The following is a 19,275-nucleotide window of genomic DNA, read 5'->3' on the forward strand; positions in this document are numbered from 1 at the left end:
GCCCATTAGTTCAGCTACGTCGTGCAGCTCGTTTCGCCTTTCATTGGTCAGTGTTTTTCATTAATAATTCATAAACAAACCTACAGAATGCATTTGCGTTAAGAAAAGAGTCACTTTAAATGAACTTTGAGATATAACATATAGGACTTTGAGAATATCATGTATACATATTTATCCGAGGCTTATTGTAGGTGCTTTTGTGATTCTACTGTGACTGAATCTAAACAATTTACTTTTACACAATAATCTCGAAGGAAGATGTATTAGATTATGTTACTTCGGTTAAGTTGTTGTTGCCCTTTGAATCTATTTGTTAGAAAATTAGTATAGGTAAAAGTAGAAATAATATTACTTACACTCCGTTGTACTGGGTAAGCGACACAAAATTCTTATTCAGTTTGGTATACTTCTGTGGCGCGCTGTGAAAATTGGAATTTTGGAGGAGCGAGGAGCGGGAAAAGAGAGGGCAGACTGTTTCGTCCCGGACCCGCTAGGGGACTCGCCAGTAAGGCGTTCTAGCGGGCCCTGCCTTAGACAGAGATAAGGGTAAGGACGGTTTCGATATATACAAATCGGGACGTTTTTTAGGTACTAGCCGGGAAGGAATCCATCTGTTGGCGAATGGCGGAGGTAGTCGTCACAATGCGTTAATTATTGTCGCACTTACTGCGAGATAGCCATACATAATAATGATTCCAGAACTTTTTTTCTTCTTTTTCCTAATATTCAAAGAAGATTTGGTATTTGTTTCATCGACAAATTTGTATCGGTATAAGAGACGTGGTCAATTATCTTGAGGTTCTTAAAAGATATCGATTAAATTTCCAAAGATAGTTAGACCGAATACTACTCACATTCGTCAAATGAGTTTCCAGAAGTGTATTTTATTAGAGAAGTGACTTATGATTACTGTACGGTAAGTTATGTAAATTATTATTAGAAATAAACGTAGTGCAATATAATTATATTTGGAGATAATGGGAGATAGATTTCGAACAAAATTTTTGTGAATTGTTAATGTAACAAAATTGGAAAACTAAAAATATTATAATTATGATACATCGTTGATATAGCGGGTTGTATGTTCAATTATTTAGTTTACTTTTAAAAAGTCAATTTATTTTTACACGGTATTGTCACCATATTTTTTGACAGCCGACATTTCAAAGCTCATTTGTAAAAGTTTTTATGCGATTCTGTGCAATTGTTTCTTAGGTCTTCCACCAAAAAATTAGAAACAGCATTCAAATAGAAACATCAGTTTCTCTATACATGTTACACACTTTTCTACTTACATGAACAGTGTTCTTACCTTTTTAATAATAAAAATAATAAAAAACAAAATGCTGTTTTTTTGATTCCATATCAACACCTAAAGACAATTTAACTTTTCTCACTAATTTTATAAAATGAAAACTTTATATGAATAAACAAACGGGTAAGAATTTTCGTAATGTTTAGAATGAGCATACGAGCATACAATTGAGAGTAATCAGTTATTGGAAAGTCAAGAGCGACAACTTATACATATAGAGGAGCAACGGTAACTGTGAACGAGAAAAAGAAGTAGAAAGCCATTTCTTAAAACTGATTTATAATTTATTAATTGGAACATCATTTTATATCCTTACAATCATAATAATACGATCTTTAAGAACATTCTTCTTATATCAATTATTTCTACGATTTTATTTTTCTGATCTATATTTGTGTCAAAGTTCCTGAAATAAGAATCAGTTTTAAAATTACTTTATAGGAAAGATCAATTTACAAATACATTTCAATATGTTTAATGTTTTGCTGCAATCACCCAAAATAAAATTCTATTGGGAATTGTATAATACGTATGTATAATATAAGATATATGTAGAACGCTTATATTTGTAACAATCTTTTAATAGTATTGATTTAAACATACATAGTGATCTATTATGACTCATTATTTCAATTTGAAAATTGTGATCGTTTCAAACCAAAAGGTATTTTCTCATACCTTTGTCCGGACTCTAAACGATGTAAATAAATGTATAGAAAGTGGCATAAGAATTTAAATTATTCTTAGATTGCTGTGAATTGTTGTTTCAGGATTTGATATTAAGATGTTCTAAAACTGCATTCATTTTTTCTAAGTTGTAATTAATTTGGTACGCAATCATTCCTTCTGGTAGTACTTTCGGTTCATATTTCAATAGTTCATAAGATTCAAGTAAACACTTCTTTGATTCCTGTAAAAAGATGAAGAGAAATAACAGAAACAACGTACGATAATGGTATCCTCGTCTATTTAAAATTAAATTTTACACTAATATTTTAATTTATATGAATTAATAATATTTGTTTAAATTATGTAATACAATTAGGTCTATCTTAGAATAAGATATTCTTTAAACTATGTAAGCACTATAGTATTATAGTAAGAGTGGGATGAGTGAAGCATGCGCCAGGAGTCCGGTACAGTCACATGGTGCATCTATCTATGATTAGACAAAGACTCGACGATGCGTTGCAAACACATTTCAGAACTATAATGTTCATCCAGAATTCCACCACGCCACTGTGCAAGACTCCCTTGCGCGTACGTCGCCATTCCACTTCTTGCGTAGCGACTTTTCCTGAATACACATTTCCTGTACACTGCTTCCGATGGTGTAATAAACGATCTCTTGAAAATCACAAAGTTATGTTGCAAGTACTATTGGGAAATACTCTAGAAAGAGTATACATAGATGTGCATATAACAACCAGGTTGATTTTTTAACTAAAATATAATTTATTCGTCTATGGTATAGTAAAACGCTTACCATTAGTAACATTAAAGTGTCTTCTTCTATGTGCCTCTTCGTAAATTCTGCAAGGGCTACGTGAATCTCGAAAAGAAGAAGCCCTCGAAGTCGATTTTCAGCTGATAATAACATATTTAAACATGATTTAGGTCTGTGATATACATAATTGACTTGTAGAATTAATAAAATGTTCATGTAATTAGTGATCGAATCAATACTGATACCATTGACGATATTCGAACAATTTAATACCAAAGTACTCGATCGGATGTATCGATATTTATTTGATACGTCAGTAGAGCTATCAATACCTGTTTCATACTTGACAAAAGTATCTATACTCGTTTAATACTTGGGTTTGTAGCAGACTTGTCGATGTGTACCATCTCGGTCATCTAATCAAGATTTTCCACTACCTGTGGTACTGCACGCTACTTGTCTTTTTACGTGTATTTTATAGAGAACCTTAACAGCATTTAGTCGCCGTATTTTTAACAACGACTAGGAAAATAGTACAATTACCACAACCCTATACCGACAATAACTGCTAACTTTAAATTTAATTATAACAGATTTTCAGTCATTTTCGATAGGTTTCAGACAATTAACCCTTTGGTTACGGCAGACTTTGGCACGCACCGTCCGTACGGTACCGTACGAATTCACTTGCGACGTCCACTAAGCACGGCGAAGTTTTTCGTCAGACACGTATTTCCGAGGAAATATATTAAAATATTCAATATACCGTATTCTATTACATTAAACCAACATTGCTCGAAGTGAACATTGATTTTAAGATTCTTTTTTACAATATTTAATAATCGAATTTAATAATAAACGGCGAAACAGGCGAAATTTGATTTGGACGCCTATTGGCGCCTACAGCACCAGGAAGCCAACATGTGTCCGACGCCAATAGGCGCCAACAGTAGTCAAAGGGTTAATAAAGTACTTGGACTCCAAATATGTTGTACCTTGTAGGAAATAAATAAAGAAAAAATTATTCAAAGTTAAAAAAGTATGCATAACTATGGATATTTGCACGAACATAAACACTAACACCTTTATAACAATTGCCTGTCATTTCATTATTCCAAATTTTGAAATGAAATCATATACATATAATTGAAACATATGAATATTCCTTCTTGTAAATTTTCGGTCATCCGAATATCGTATTTCCAATTAAATATGTATATTTTTAGTTAAGCAGCTCTAATTCGATAAAAATTGTAATGCATTACTTGCATAGTTTGAAGGTGAAAAATGAAAACTTTAGTTTAATATTATTGCTATTATTATGTTAATAACTTTTAATATCAGATAAAAAGAAAGGTATAAAGGTATTAAAATTCTCATGGATTAATATTTTATTTTATTAGTACCTTTGTAAGGTATCAAACCGGTATCGATGCTTTTTTAAGGTATCGAAAAGGTATCGATACTTATGATACCTACATCTTAGATACTATCAAATTTTGCAGACTGATATCGACAAGTATCGATTTGGTATCAATCCGATCACTATTTGTAATAATTGAATTCGTAACAATTACATCTTGCAATTAATGCAGATAATTAATATTTTTCATGAAGATCCGCAGTGTAGTACTAATACTTTTTGCGAGGAACGACAGATTCACAGCAATGGTGGCTATTCTAATTAGATATCATAAGAGTGTTAAGTTACCAGGTGCGATGATTCGGAGTAAATTGTCAAGCTTCTTGCATAGTTCGATTTTTTCCATCAGAAGATTATCAGTAATCGTTTCTGCACCTTGTTGCCCAATCATTTGAAACAAAGCAATAATAATGTCGACATTGTAAAAATGATTAGGGTGCAGAGTGTCCCTATAACGTTGTAGAAATTCGTGGCACGCGACGATGTCATTTTTCTTTGTTCTCGAAAGTTCTATGCCAACCCTTTCCAAAATCTGTTCCACCTCTTCATGGTTCATCGATGATTTACACGTTCCACATATGTAAGGTTTTGGTTCTGTTCCGAGGAATGTTTTTGGCAAAACGTATCCAGAACAACCTCTACAAATAAATCGACAATTAGTTAACTGATAACTAGACTGCGCATTTTATGCATTTATGGCAAAAATGAGTAGGTATAATTTCAAACGGTCAAAATATTAAAAGAAACTAAGATTGTTGATACATCAGTTTGAACTGATTAAAATGATTAAAGACAGAAAAATATTTACGCTTGCTTCCTATGTCTTGTAATTTAGGTAAACAATTTTTATTTTCCATAAATTACTAATTAATTATTTGTAAAACGTTTGATAAATTTCACTATCAATGACCAACTTTTCTGTTTCTGTCTTAAACGTTTTGATAACGCATAAGCGAGAGAGAATATTATGCAACTATAATTCTTTCTCAGTGTTCTTTTTTCCGTGTTTTCAAAATCAATTGCATACAAGTTCATTTTTTTATTTCTGAAATTAAAATACACTGAGACATATACATATAATATTATTTTCAGGTCAAGTCAATATACACGTCTGAATATATTGTAACGTCAACTATATAATGCAATAAAATAAATATGCATTCATATGCCAATCTGCATCGATGACCTTGAAACCACCAAAAAAAGAAAAAATAACCTTGAAAAGGAACTACTCTTAATGTCAATCAAATTCCATATGTAATATTTTTTGCCTGTTTAATTAAACAGCCTGTATAATTAAACAATAGTTCCAAAAGTCACTTAGTATCTTACATTTTATTGCATTTCAAAGCGTTAAACATTACGCCGAATTCAGAAGGGTCCTTGCATCTGTCGCAGTTGCAATAAAAAAATTTTGTATGGTAGAGATAGTGATTCCTATTTACAGTACCCCATAATGCATCTGTGTAGCAGATGGAAATATGATCTCCTGAAACATAGAACATAATAACAAACCCAATTATTTAAATTTTGAAAGGAAAAACTCAACAAATTTCACAGATCATGTATTGGACAAACATAGTTCTGTGTCACTTTATAATTCAAACTACCATTTCGAGAAAAGCGTTTTGAATTCATTGAAGCTATAAAAAAGAAATCGTGGAAGAAGTAGAAAGCTACACCTCCTTCAGTGTTTGAAAAATGTTTGGAAGGCTGGAAAAGCGATGACGCGTACAGTGTGTATTCGGACACCATCGTATTTGAGAAATTTTTACTCCGTATCTTTACTGTTTGTTGAATTAATGAATTTATAATTTTTTAATAAGTCGGAACACTTACTTTACATTCTACAAACATAAGTTTTATTTACATAATTTGTATAATTTTATTGTTAATTGATATTAAATGAACTAGTGCTTAATCTCGACGTCGCAAAAATATTCGGACATTCCATACGCTTTGTAGTTTAAGTGCTTGATGGCAATGTTTGTAAATATATGATGTAAGCACTATTTCATAGAATTAGTTTGACTTCAAATCTTGTTCGTGTTGCACATATTATGTCACGTAAAGGGAATAATACCTCGTTTAATGTACGTCAACTTGTTATTTATCACCGCGAAAAAGGAAAATCGTATATAAAAATCGGGATATTATTAAAACGCAAGAGCACTGGAAATTGAGCAATAGGGAGGGATCATTTCTGCCAATAAAGAAAACGCGTTTATCCTACTTCTGGAAGGGTATTAACATAGATGAGTTTTAAAATTTTCATCGAAAACTGTTGACATTGACGTGAGTTATAAATAATTAAAGATTGCTAAGATCGCAGGTTTGGGACATCTTGTATTGAAATTATTTAAATAAATGGCAATTTACCTTTTGCTATAGGCGTCGCTGTGTGAATAATCAAACCACCTTCATCCGTGAAACTTTTCGAACAGTTTGCTTTGCAATTATGCTCGATTAATGATCCCAACTCGTAAACTGCAAGGTGCGGAGGTTCTGTAAGTGGAACTTCGTGCCCGTTAACCTGTAAATTTATTAATTGGTTCGAATTGCGTTTTCCCGCGGACAGAGGCCAGCCAGCCCACGGCTGTCCCATAATCGACTCGTGACCGTAAAACTTGTAGTCGCGAACGAATTGGTAGAAAAGGAGACACAAAAAACCCTAGAAAAGAAGGCGTAGCGGACACTCGTGTAATTACCTGATATTACAATTAGAAAAAATCGTAATGTGAGTGCACCCCCGCTTTTCTCACAAACGGGAAACAAAAGTAAGAATACAAGTATAGGGAGGGTATATCTCTACTATATGAGCTGAATTGGTAAGTTTTTCATTAATAATATCTGTGAAATTTTTGAAATTAATAAGAAATTCATGAAATTCTTGTTCGATGATCGAACGCAGCTCAGAGGCGATACGTGTCTCTCCTGTCAGCGAGACGTGCTTCAGCCGGCCCTGCTCGCATGTTCAGCAGCACGAAAAATCTTCCGTGCGCAGCCAACTTTATTCGTTAATATCTCGTTAACAAAGCCGCGGATTGCATTTCGGCAAAGGAAAAGGTTACTTGAAATGACCTCAGGAACCCCCCATTTCCCGGAGTATGTATAATTTAGAAACACCCTGTATACTGTTAAATGAAAGTTGTGACACAACTTATGATTTCCGTCGTGGTCCCACGTTGGGCGCCAATTTGTAACACACTTGGGTTTTAACTGAGTGTTGGTGACGCTCAGGGTGTCGTTATTAGTTAGGAGTGAGGTTCGACACGAGGACTCCGATATAGCACGGTGACACGTGAATTTGTACACGCGGTTGATAGGAAGGATGATCAGAGCCGTGACCATGGGGGTCTCGTCTGCTGCCCAAAGGTCGGGTGACGGTGAGCAGCCGAATTCTCACTTGCCTCTACGCATACAGGGACTCAGGTACCAGTCAGTGGACTTTTCGGTTTCTTGGGTCGTGGGACGGACGGTTGCTTGTTCGCATACGAGAGCCATAAGTACCGCAAAAGTATAACGTCTACTCGCAAGCTTTCACAAAAAACTTCTGATTTCGATTCTTTTTTTTTGGAAGATTTTCTGTGAGATATAAAACTGTACCTGAAAGCTGTGGCCTTCTTACCGGTTAGGATTAAGAGGGGTTTACAGGTTGTATTACCTATATGAAGTTGGATTAAATTACGTCATTTTCTTGTGGTGAAAAATTTTTCAGAGAAAACCCCTACTTGAACCGTTGCTTTCTCTGTTGAGAAAAATCAGAGAGAACTAGTATGATGTAGGAGAGATGCCGGGGGTGAGTGCGGGAAAGGTGTGGTGCGTTGAGCACTTCAGGTGGTTATTGCAGGTTGGTCGTGTCCAGGGGGAATTTGGCCTTGATTTTATAGGGTATTCCATCTCTGTCATAGTGACCTGTCTCACGTATCAGTGGGTTTTCATGATTGACAACCGCGTATTTGGTGATAATGCCGTTTAGGTAAGCGAGTATCTGGTCCATGTGGGTTTCGGCAAGAAGTTCATACGTTTGATATCGTGGCTGTTTGCCTGTGATGATTTTTAGGATCTTGTTCTGTAGGACTCGAACTTTTGAGAGTAGTTTTAGAGGCGACACACCAAACCTGGGCGCCGTAAGAGGACCGGTCTTAAGCAGACTTTGTAAATGGTTAGTCTAAGTAGTCTATTAAGTTTGGAATCATGGGAAATAAGGGAGTGGATGGAGGTGACTGCCTTTCTGGTTTTCAGGAGTCTTTGCGGCGGGGGACCAGTTGAGTTTAGAGTCAAAGATGATTACGAGGTAGGTTACCGGGGGGGAATAGTCTATAGGATAGTTATTTAAGGTGGGGGGTGATAGGGGATTCTCCCTTCTTGGGGAAGCAGATGGCGTAAGTCTTCTTAGGGTTGAGTTGGAGTTTCTAGGCTTGAAAGTATGAAGCTACTTGACTTAAGTAGCTCTGCAATCTTTTATGTAGGGTGAATTTGGACCATGAGGCGGAGATGAAGGGGGTGCTGTCTGCATCCTCTTGAGGGACACCGACGTGAACTATTAGGAAGTCTGATGAGGAGCCTGTGAAGGATACAAATATGTGCCTGTTTGTCAGGTATGATTTGACCAGTCTGATGAAAGAGATGGGGAGTCCAATACCGTGTAATTTATAGAGTAGGGCCTCAGACCAAACAGTGTCAAAGGCTTTGGTGAGATCGATCACTTGAAAATTTATTGGTTATGTACATATTCATTTTCGACAGTTAACAGTGATATATTATTGATCATATTTCCAATGCAAGTTGTAATTTTATTTCCAAATCCAATATTATTAGGAAAAACGCAATACATACTTTGTTGCGAGAAAATGTTGATCTATTAATATTTTTATTTCAAGGTAAAAATCTAACATAGAAAGTAATCAAAATGCAAAGTTTGATTTACTTAAATATTGAATTATGGGCTATAAAAGATAATCTCAACCCTAGAATAAAAATAATTTCTTCATCAGATTAGAATTTTCGTCGCATTATCAGTTGTATTGGATTTTATTTTCTTGTTCTTTTATTTCCCAGTATCCAGGAAATAATTCCCTACTGGGTACCTTATAGACATCCAAGTATTTCATAGGTTTTATTCAAACTACTAGCCCCATTGCAAATGCATATCTTGAACTTTATCTTTATGAAATGCGATCGTAAATGCTAGAATTATTTCTAAGATACAATATTATTCATTACTGTGACGACTCGAACACCTCGCAAATAGCTGTGCGCAAAAAGTTCAAATGGTTCAAACATTACGAGACCCAGCATGTCAGACGCGGGTACCTCCAAATCCCAACCAGGCTTTCCTTTGGTTTTAATCAACCGTACATTGAATAATAAGGCCAGTGTCCTTTCTCCGTACGCTGATAGCCTCCATAGGAGGAAAAATCCCGCGGTTCCCTCCTCAGAGACTTTCAAGCAATAATATAACAATAACAATATTGCGGTAATGAAAGACATTCGTTTCAAGAACCGTTTTGATTTTTTCTCCACGTTCTTATCCGATGTCAACGATCCCGGCGTTTCGTCAGACCATAACACGGGTGATCCGTTGGAGTTCCCCTCTGATGGTTGATGCCAATGTATCCCAAAACAAAACACGGGCTGGCAATGGCTCACATGTGCCTTTAAATCCTGAGGTTACTGACTCTTCGGTAAATAACAATATGTATACATAAGGAGGTCATGGTAATCAAGCCCTCTCCCATTTATGTAAATAGTTACAAATATCCCTTGGCAAAAGAGCAAGAATTAACTGCTACATTTGGAAAAAATTTTACGACCGGTAGCCGGGAGAGGACGAGGTAACGACACGCTCGCCCGCTTGAGCAGGAGAGGGCACGGGTTACTTCTGGACGTCTCTCTGGATGCATGGAGAGGACAGCCATGAAGGCAAGCCGTCTTCCGGACACACGGATACGATGACCTTGCACCGTAGTTTAGTCCTATTGGGTGAGGACGTCCAAGGAAGCTGTTCGTCTGATAATAGTAGTCTGTTTTGATCAAATTAGTTTTCGTTGTTCTTCACTAGATGTTAGCAAGGAAATTGGTCAAAGTTAATTCTGTAACTCTAAATTCTCTAATCAGAATATATCTCCTTTTGTCCTAGAAATCCTAGATAACCCTCATTCAAAATTTATTACGATCATCGACATTCCCTTCCCCTACAGTATTAATAATGTATAAAAAATAAAAAGAAATTGATTATGAATTTCGATAATCGAAGTTCTACTGTAATATCATTCATTTTACGAGTGTTACTTCAAAATGTGGATAAAATACTTCGGACAATTGGTGTCCGATAATACTAACAGTATCAGGTTGTCTGTATAGACATTGCTTTCAGCAGCCTCCAATTAATTTTAATAACAAATTTAGTAGTAAATAAATTGTTTTTTCTATTTTGAAATTATTAATTTCCTATGCATAGCATAAAAACTAAAATCTCGTACCTGCAGGATTCCAACGATTCTTGTAATTTCTTCGTCGGCAATGTCGTCCGATTTGAAAAACCTTCTGATGAAACTCATAATTTTTAATGTCTCCTCGAAAGTGAAGCTCTGCTTTTCAATAATATCATCGGTGTGACTCTCGAGCGACAACAATTTTTTATATGCTTCTGGATTGGCATGTTTCATAGACAATGTTTTTATAACATTTATACATTCGTAACTTGGGTGCGGGAAGCCAAACTCTGTGATCGATACCTGCAATATCGAACAAAGAACGATAATTACTGTGGCGTGTGTAATTATAGGCTGAAAATAACTTTTACATTGTCATTGACAATTAAACGAAAACCAAAGAAAAAGCTATATTTGTATACCTTTTTTTATTATTTCTAATATAGAAATATACAAATATAATGTTTTTCTTTAAATATATAGCGTGTGTCAGTTAAAGTGAATTACCTGTAATGCTGTAAATAATTATAAAGTCGAAGTAAAGTATACATTTTTACTGATATTTAAACAAAAAAAAACATTCAAGCTAAAAGCAAGCTACATTTGTACATTTCTATTATCTATTAATTGTAATATAGATATGCAGAAACATGTAATTTTGTTAAGTCTTTGTTTAAACATTACAAAAATATAAAGCCGGCTCTGCTCGCATGCGCAGCAGCACGAAAAATCGTCCTTGCGCAGCCAACTTTATTCGTTAATAACTCGTTAACAAAGCCGCGGATTGCATTTCGGCAAATGAAAAGGTTACTTGAAATGACCTCAGGTACCCCCCATTTCCCGGAGTATGTATAATTTTGAAACATCCTGTATATTAATGAATGGATAAGGTACGATCAATTCTGTCTTATTTTACTTTTAGAGGAGTTATTGTATTTACAACGGTCTACAGCAATGTAGAGATTGCGTTGGAGGTTACGTACAGTGTACGGAATACGTAGGCTGCGATGCTGAATTTTGTATGGAGGCAATAACTGTATTCGACATTTAAATAGTGGAATTAGTATTCATGAAACATGTATTACAGAAATGCGATATAAAGTGTAATTACAATATTTTTATAGACAGTTGTGTCATTATTTGCAATACATAATGAAAGATGATATGTGGGAATAGTTTCACACATTTTTTTCTTATAGAGAAGTAGTTACAGTGTTATTAAAATAAGCTTCACAATATTAATAATCCTTTTAGGTCTTGTCAAATAGTATCAGTTCACAACATTTTAAATTTAATATTTATTTTTATGTATCTTTTCATGTATTTTATGTATTATTTTGCAACACCATCTCTCTGTAGCATTAGTAGTAGTCAATACTAATAGAGACATTGTTTTATTATGCAATGTAATATTATTTATTATAGAACACATATGTATTCAGTTCGTATTGTCGTTTTATTCATTTTTATCTATGTTTTTTACATCTGCGCATAATTTATTTGCATAATTTATTTGCGCGTAACATATTTATGCGCATTAACATATTTTAGGATCTCACAAATTTGAGACAGAAAAGCCTATATAAGATGCAATGACTGTACAGATCTTAAAATGGCATTTTCTACAGAGTCGTTAATCCAGACCCGGAGACAAAAAATAGCATTGTCTGGAATGTCTGTATTATATAATGTATGTTTATAGCAATAGTCACCTTTTCAGTTCTGCGCGACGAAGTGAAATCACACTCCAGTCCATGCTGCTTACAGCTCGAACAAAGAGGCCATCCGCATTTTGTACAAGGTACAGCACTATCTTTCTGCAATGCGACAAAGCATCCCAAACACACGGGAACCGAATTGAACATGGGACCAGTGAACAGAGGCTGCTCCTCTTTGATAATGATTTCTCCGCCTTTGATGTTTCTTGTGGCCACATAATGGCGACCCAAAATCGAGTCCTCTGTTAACTTCGAAATTAAATTCTCTGATAAATTTCAAGCATTGAAAACAATTTTGAGTTCAGAAATTGTAGAAGAGGAACAAATTCATATTGCAGAGAAACAGAAAACATATTGCGGGCTGTAATTTCATGATATCAATTCTGTTCACATTACAATGCGGTGTCGTGAATTATGCTTATCATTTTGTGAAAGATTCATCATAATAATTTTCCTGTTAATAAAATTGAATGTCTGTTTTGCTAAGCATATTTTCAAATTTCTCATGTGATAAAAATTTGAATTTCAATAATCGCATTTTCTCTATGATAACAGCATTGATAAATAGCTAAGATTCTTCTGATTAAACCGGACCAATTTCAACTATTTTTGGAATAATTAACAAGCAATCTACAAAAAGGGTTACGTAACTTGTGTTCCTCGAATAACTTTTAAACTATGCATTTTATGATAAATTCTCAAATACTTGGTTTGAAGGATGAGTAGACATTTATTTTGAAAAGATTTCGAATATGACAATAATAATAATTTTTAATTGTTAAGTAGAAAACTTGTGCAAATGAAAGTATTACAGAATTATGATATGAACATTTGATCCAAGGATTTGAACAGACTTTTTGTTTTATAATTATTAACGATATAGAAATGCTTCTGATTTTATATGTGTACAACCATTTTGGATAATCGAGATTACAACATTAAATTTAATTTTATCACATCACAATAAAAATTTTTGTATAATTCTCAACAAATGGTTTCTCGTAGTTTAAATAGGAAATCAACAACCAAACATTTTATTGTGTTACAACCAATTTATTAATTGTGTGGTTATTCAGAACATCGTTCAAATTAAATAACAATCTTACCTTGTATGGTTTGCAGATTTTAACGTGCTCCTTCCAACCTTTCTTTTGATGTTCTTTGCAACAGTAATGAACACTTTCACAGGCACTACACTTACGAGTCGCAAACTCCCCGCAAATGTCACAAACATTTTGAGATTCCATTGATCAAGCCTCCGAAAGCTTCTTTTCACAGAAACAAAAATTTAATTAAAATCTCAGCAGTTCAAGGTTATTGGATACCAACATTGATTGGTACGCTGAAATCAGTTTGCTTTTGTTGTCGTTTAACTAATTACTACCGAAATTTTTATTATTTATTTATTTTTCTTACATCATTTATGCAGTATACACACAATATAGAAGAGGAAGCATGTAGAAGGCCCCGAACAACAAATCAAGATAGTCACAGGAACAGTAAATAACAACGCCTCTGACAACACAGGCGCCATGACCACCAACATCTCAACGAAGAACAGGTTCGACATTCTGTCATTGTTCTCGGACCTCAACAATCCGACGCAGACCACGTCAACAATTGATGAGCCAGACACCAAACTCCTCCCTACCCAAGCCACAACCACCCCAAACCAACCCCAACTCCCCAGAGCTCAGCCACCCCCCATCTACGTCAGTAATTTTAACGGGGACATGCCAAGCCTCACATAATCCCTCCAGGCCGACTACGGACCAGCATCGCCAAATACGCGGTTACCAATCATGAAAATCCATTGATACGTGAGATAGGTCTGTATGACAGAAACAGAATCCCCTATGAAATCAAGACTAAATTCCCCCTGAACACGATCAACCTAACATAACCCCCTGCAGCGCTTAACGCATAACTGCTTCCCCACACTCATCCACAGGAATTTCACCCACGTCACACACTCAAGATCATTCTGGCTTTCTCCAACAAAGAAACAACACCCCCCGCGGTACTTACGGCTCTCGTACTTCTCGAAACTGAGAAGTCTACCGGCTTGTACCCGAGTCCCTGTACGCGTAAAGGCAGATGAGAATTCGACTCCTCGCCGTCACCCGACTTTTGGGCTGCAGACGAGAACCCCGCGGTCACGGCTCTGACTATCGGGACTCCGACTCTCTATATCGGGGTCTTCGTGTCGAACCTCACACCGAAATAATAAAGACACCCTCAGCGTAACCACCCTCAGTCGAATCCAATTGTTACATTGTTAGTTTATTCAGTTTGGTCGGTATTGGGTCTTATTGAGATTCTTGTTAGATCCAAACGAAAAAGATGTCATATTATTTCTATTATAGCGAGTCAGGTGTGAAGCAGGAAGCCGGGAATCGCATTCGCGATATCGGTTGGACCTCCCAATAGAAGACATCGCCCGTGTGGCCGGGCATCGTTCCCAAAACAAACGTTCGGCCTCCTGGAAATCCCCACTAAAAAACATCTCCCCACTCGATGATAATACGTATGTAAACCCGCAACTCATTCAATAAATGTCCAGTCTATCAGTACCAAAATTAATCGCTGTATTTTTTAACCTCCGTTAAACTTTTATTTTATTTCGGGGTTTCCTCCGTTACGTCCCGTGACACAGGCATGAATTACGTCAGGGTTAGATCTTGGATAGGTATCTTGGATAGACTAGGTTCCAAGCGAAACATCTTTAATACAATAACTTTATACGACGATGTCCTCATTAGATCCAGCATAGGTCTGATAATAAAAACATCTCATATCATTGCTACTTTATCTTAATAGGGCTTTATTAAAGTCAGTCACAAAAGTCTTCGTACACTCCCTACAATTATTGTTCCAAAGAGAATAAACTACAACCTTTTATAGTACCGTATTCATTTATTGTTCACAAAAGTGTTCGTACACTAAAATATGAAGGTAGTAAATCTAGTAAATTTAGTAAATTTCTGTTACATTAATATTTCGTCGGTCTCCCTTTTGTATTTAAAACTGCATTTATCCTTATTGGCATAGAATGGACTAATTTAATTATAAAGTCAAACGTATTTTCTTCCCATTCCTTTTCCAAAGCAGTTTTAAGGCTTTGTTTATCTGTTATTTCATGTTTTATAATTTTTTGTTCCAAATAATCCCATATATGGTATATAAAATTCAAGTCTGACGATTGAGGTGGTCAACAAATCATTATCGGGGAATCCCAGCTCTTGTGTTTTAAAAATTTACTAAAACTAGATCTACTAGTTTTATATTTTAGTATACGAACAGTTTTGTGACATACATATTTTGTTTTCTCTTGATTGTTCAAACTATTCTTAAAAAAACAATAAATTTTTATTTAGTTTAATTAATGATATCGTACTTATTAATAAATGAATGCAATATAATACAAAAGTGTTGTTTATTTTTTTTAGAGAAATCATTTTAGGGGGCTTACGAAGATTTTCGTGACAAACTGAATGTCTTGTTTTGACCCGAAACAGAAATTTTAAAAACATTATACTACTGTTTTTCTATTGGGTTATTTATGGTATAAGTCTGTATTAGGTCTAGAATACATCCGTTAACTCTTTCGCGGCCGAGCGAAACAGTTTTTTCCATTTTAAAATTGGCGATTGTCGTATTTATTTGTATCCTTATCTGTACTTTATGTACAGAATGTCAAAACAGAACGGTTAAAAAGAAAGAACTATCGAATCAAATGGCGCCAATATAAAACATTCGCTGTCTGTACTCTATTATTATTTCAGTTTATTGTGTCCTATATAATATATCACTGTGTTTTGTCACATGTTTTATGTTATTCGGTGAGTATAATTTTGTGCAATAATAAAGTATATTCGGACAAATGAAAACAAATGCCTGATAACGACATTATGATATAATAAACTATTAAATAAAAGATATTGCATAATAAACTTAATTATAATTTGTGTTAACTTTGTAGTCCATTGGGAGAAATATTTCTCACAAAATTTAAAATAACTATAATATTGTTATATTTTGTTCGTATGATTTTTATTTATTTTACATCTAAAACAATTAAAATAAACAGTTACGTACTAATATTTACTCTTGGAATCCTTGTGGTCCTCTAAGAATTAAAAGGAACTATTATAATATTACTATTTTATCTAGCCAAAACAAGAAATGTGTTATAGTATTGTTGTTTTATTTAACTAGGTCTATGTTAGATCCGATACAAAAGGAGACTATTATATTGTTGCTGTTTTATTCAGTCAGGTTTCGGTTATATTTATGTTAGATTCAGCAAAAAGAAATATTATAGTATTACTATCTTATTTAGTTAGTGTGTTAGGTCTCGATTAAGTCTGGGTTTCACCTGCGTTAAATTTTCATTACAAGTTGTGATATTTTGACTGTAAATTTAACAGCTTCAGAAATGCCATGAAATTAATGGAATTTATTTAATTAAGCAGATGTTAAAAATTTAAATTTTATGGTATTGAACATTGATACAACATTCTTGCATTTTTTTTATCCTCATAAAATTCATTATACCGAATATATTATCGTAAAAATTCATTTTTGATTTGGTAGTAAACTTGTTGAAAACTTCATCGACGTTGTAAATTTTATGGATACCTACGACAAACGCGCTCTACGAAGGTTCCCTTATTGACAAAATTAAATGTGTTGGATTGCACTTACAGTTTTATTTTCAATTAATTCATACAAATTTTAGGAAATTAATTTAATCAAAATCATTGAAATTGTTTTCATTCAAATTAATGAATTGGAGAAGATAATTTGGTTAAATTCAATTTTGAAAAATTTATTTAATAGACGTAAAGAAATGTAAAATATTTATTTAATTGCTACAAAGTTTAATTATTATTATTCGTTTTTATATTGAAGTTTGTAAACCTATTAAAATGTTTGGTATTTTTTTATCAACAAGGTTTAACCGAAAAAAAGAATGGTTACCAAAAATGGAAAATCTAATTTTAATAGTTTTTAATATCAATAACAAGACACCAAACGTAGGAAATGACAAAATAATTTAACATTTGTTGAAACAAAGGGCATTGTGTGTTAAAAACAATCTCTGATAATATAGCAAAGTATAATTTAAAAACTAACTAAATAAGTCAATAATTTAAAAGTAATTATACAAATACTGTCAAATAATAAAATAAATAATGTCGAAGTAATTTAAAAAGTTGCTAAATAAATCATTTCAAACTAATTGAAGAAGTTAATTTAATTTTGCATGCATTATTGAGTGAATATTACTCTAGATAATAAAAAATGGTCTTTCATTTTGGTTACAGAGAAATGAAATAAATTTCCGAACAACGCAATAGTAGTAACTATAGTCGTTTTTGAATATTTGGAAAACTAAACACGCGATAACATTTAAAGGAAAAGTTTCAAGATTTTCAATTTTACAACACTTTCAAATTTTATGAAACTTGACGGGACGCAACCTTTTGTGCATATTTATCGATTTAAACTTGTCAGAAAGTGTTCGTTTCTTGGCAGGCTATTGAACAATGTGCATTATGTTATTCGTGTGTAATTAAGAATCTTAAACAAAGGGCTAATTCAATGACCTTACATATATAGGCTGCGGATCTTTGAGTAAAATAAAACTTGTCTCAGTGAATTGTAAAGAATATAACTTACATGAAAATATCTTTAATTTTTTAATAATCGTAATATCTTCGGATTCTTCATTATTGTCATAAATGTATAAAATCTGCAGTCTGATCATACGTCTAGGTCTTTCTTGTTCACCTTCAATATTAGTTTTCCCAAAAACCACACGAATAAAAATACAAATTGCAGCGCCGCACTGATCGTAGGCGACAAAGTAATCTGTAACGGTTAAGCCAGCCAATCGCAGACAGCCGCACGTGTCCAGAGGATTTTCAAACTTAATATTCCAGAAAGCAGAGAGAATCCCACAGTTTACTATAGTCCGGTACGAACGATCGCGCTTTTGTAGTTCGCACCGTATATTTAGACACACCGTACATAGTCTACCGATTCATTATAGCACATTATAGCACAGTCGAGTCCGTTTCATCTTACGTAATTTCCTTGTGTCTTCATTTTCTTTATTAAACGCCTCTGACAATGGTTTCTCTTTTTCGCCATGCCGAACAAAATTATACTTCGGGTGTTACATACTTATCTGTAGAAACGAGATGACTGCGAGCTGGGTTGTACAAATTGCAAATATTTTATGGAACAATTACTTCATTCGAGCATGTAATTAGTTCATTCGAACCGACGAATTTCACGATACACTGTTGGCACAATTGAAACACTGTCGGGTTTCGGCGAAGCCGTAAATTACAGTTTCAGATTCTGTAAAATTCACACGACAGAAGAACGTCGAATGGTATAATTAACAGTCACGAAGATTATTGCTCCATTAACGTATCATATCGCACAGTGTCAGAAAAACAATATCCGATAATCCGAACCGACGATCATCCGTTTTCGAAGAGAAATGAAGAGTAACTAACCGAGTACCGGTTTGCTCAGGAGGAAGTTCATATCATGAATAGAGTTTATTTATAGACAAGAGCAAATACTCGCTAATGCATGCCGGCTTAGGACTTAATCACGTGTATTTAACGTCCCTATTTGATACATTTCCGTTGTGTATCTGTAGCAACTATCTGTATTGTTTCATTTTTTTACAGTGAATTAAATGTCGCGTTATATAGAGTTAATAGATAGTAATACTATTAAGAATCGCATTTATATTATTTTATTTATTTTACTATATCTTTTATATTGCACGTATTTTATTACATTGGTTACATTGTATATATCTTATTATACTATCTCTGATCTCATTTCTTATTGAAAAATTTAACGTTGCAAAAAAATTAACTAATGCCTTAAGTAGTTACTAAACTATG

At 34.1% G+C, this 19,275-nt stretch overlaps 1 protein-coding gene across 3 annotated transcripts; it reads right to left on the minus strand.

The window, feature by feature from the left end:
- Positions 1-1,596: 1,596 nt before the first annotated feature.
- LOC144472348 (SET domain-containing protein SmydA-8) lies at positions 1,597-18,829 on the minus strand. 3 transcript variants are annotated; one of them, XR_013494413.1, is made up of 10 exons: positions 18,533-18,829; positions 13,447-13,608; positions 12,335-12,589; positions 10,671-10,925; positions 6,565-6,718; positions 5,518-5,674; positions 4,474-4,823; positions 2,802-2,902; positions 1,994-2,225; positions 1,597-1,721 (listed from the first exon to the last, which is right to left on the minus strand). XR_013494413.1 is itself a non-coding variant. In XM_078185340.1 (9 exons), the coding sequence occupies exons 2-9, from the start codon at positions 13,585-13,587 to the stop codon at positions 2,082-2,084; spliced, it is 1,557 nt and encodes a 518-aa protein (XP_078041466.1). In that variant the 5' UTR covers positions 13,588-13,605; positions 18,533-18,829; the 3' UTR covers positions 1,597-2,081. The 3 variants fall into 3 exon arrangements, 2 of the variants coding, with proteins under 2 accessions (XP_078041466.1, XP_078041465.1); XM_078185340.1 differs by having other exon boundaries at positions 1,597-2,225; positions 13,447-13,605; XM_078185339.1 differs by having other exon boundaries at positions 1,597-2,225.
- Between the last annotated feature and the right edge of the window lie 446 nt (positions 18,830-19,275).

Source organism: Augochlora pura, chromosome 7 (genome assembly GCF_028453695.1).
Source record: "Augochlora pura isolate Apur16 chromosome 7, APUR_v2.2.1, whole genome shotgun sequence".
Classification (NCBI taxonomy): Eukaryota; Metazoa; Arthropoda; class Insecta; order Hymenoptera; family Halictidae; genus Augochlora; species Augochlora pura.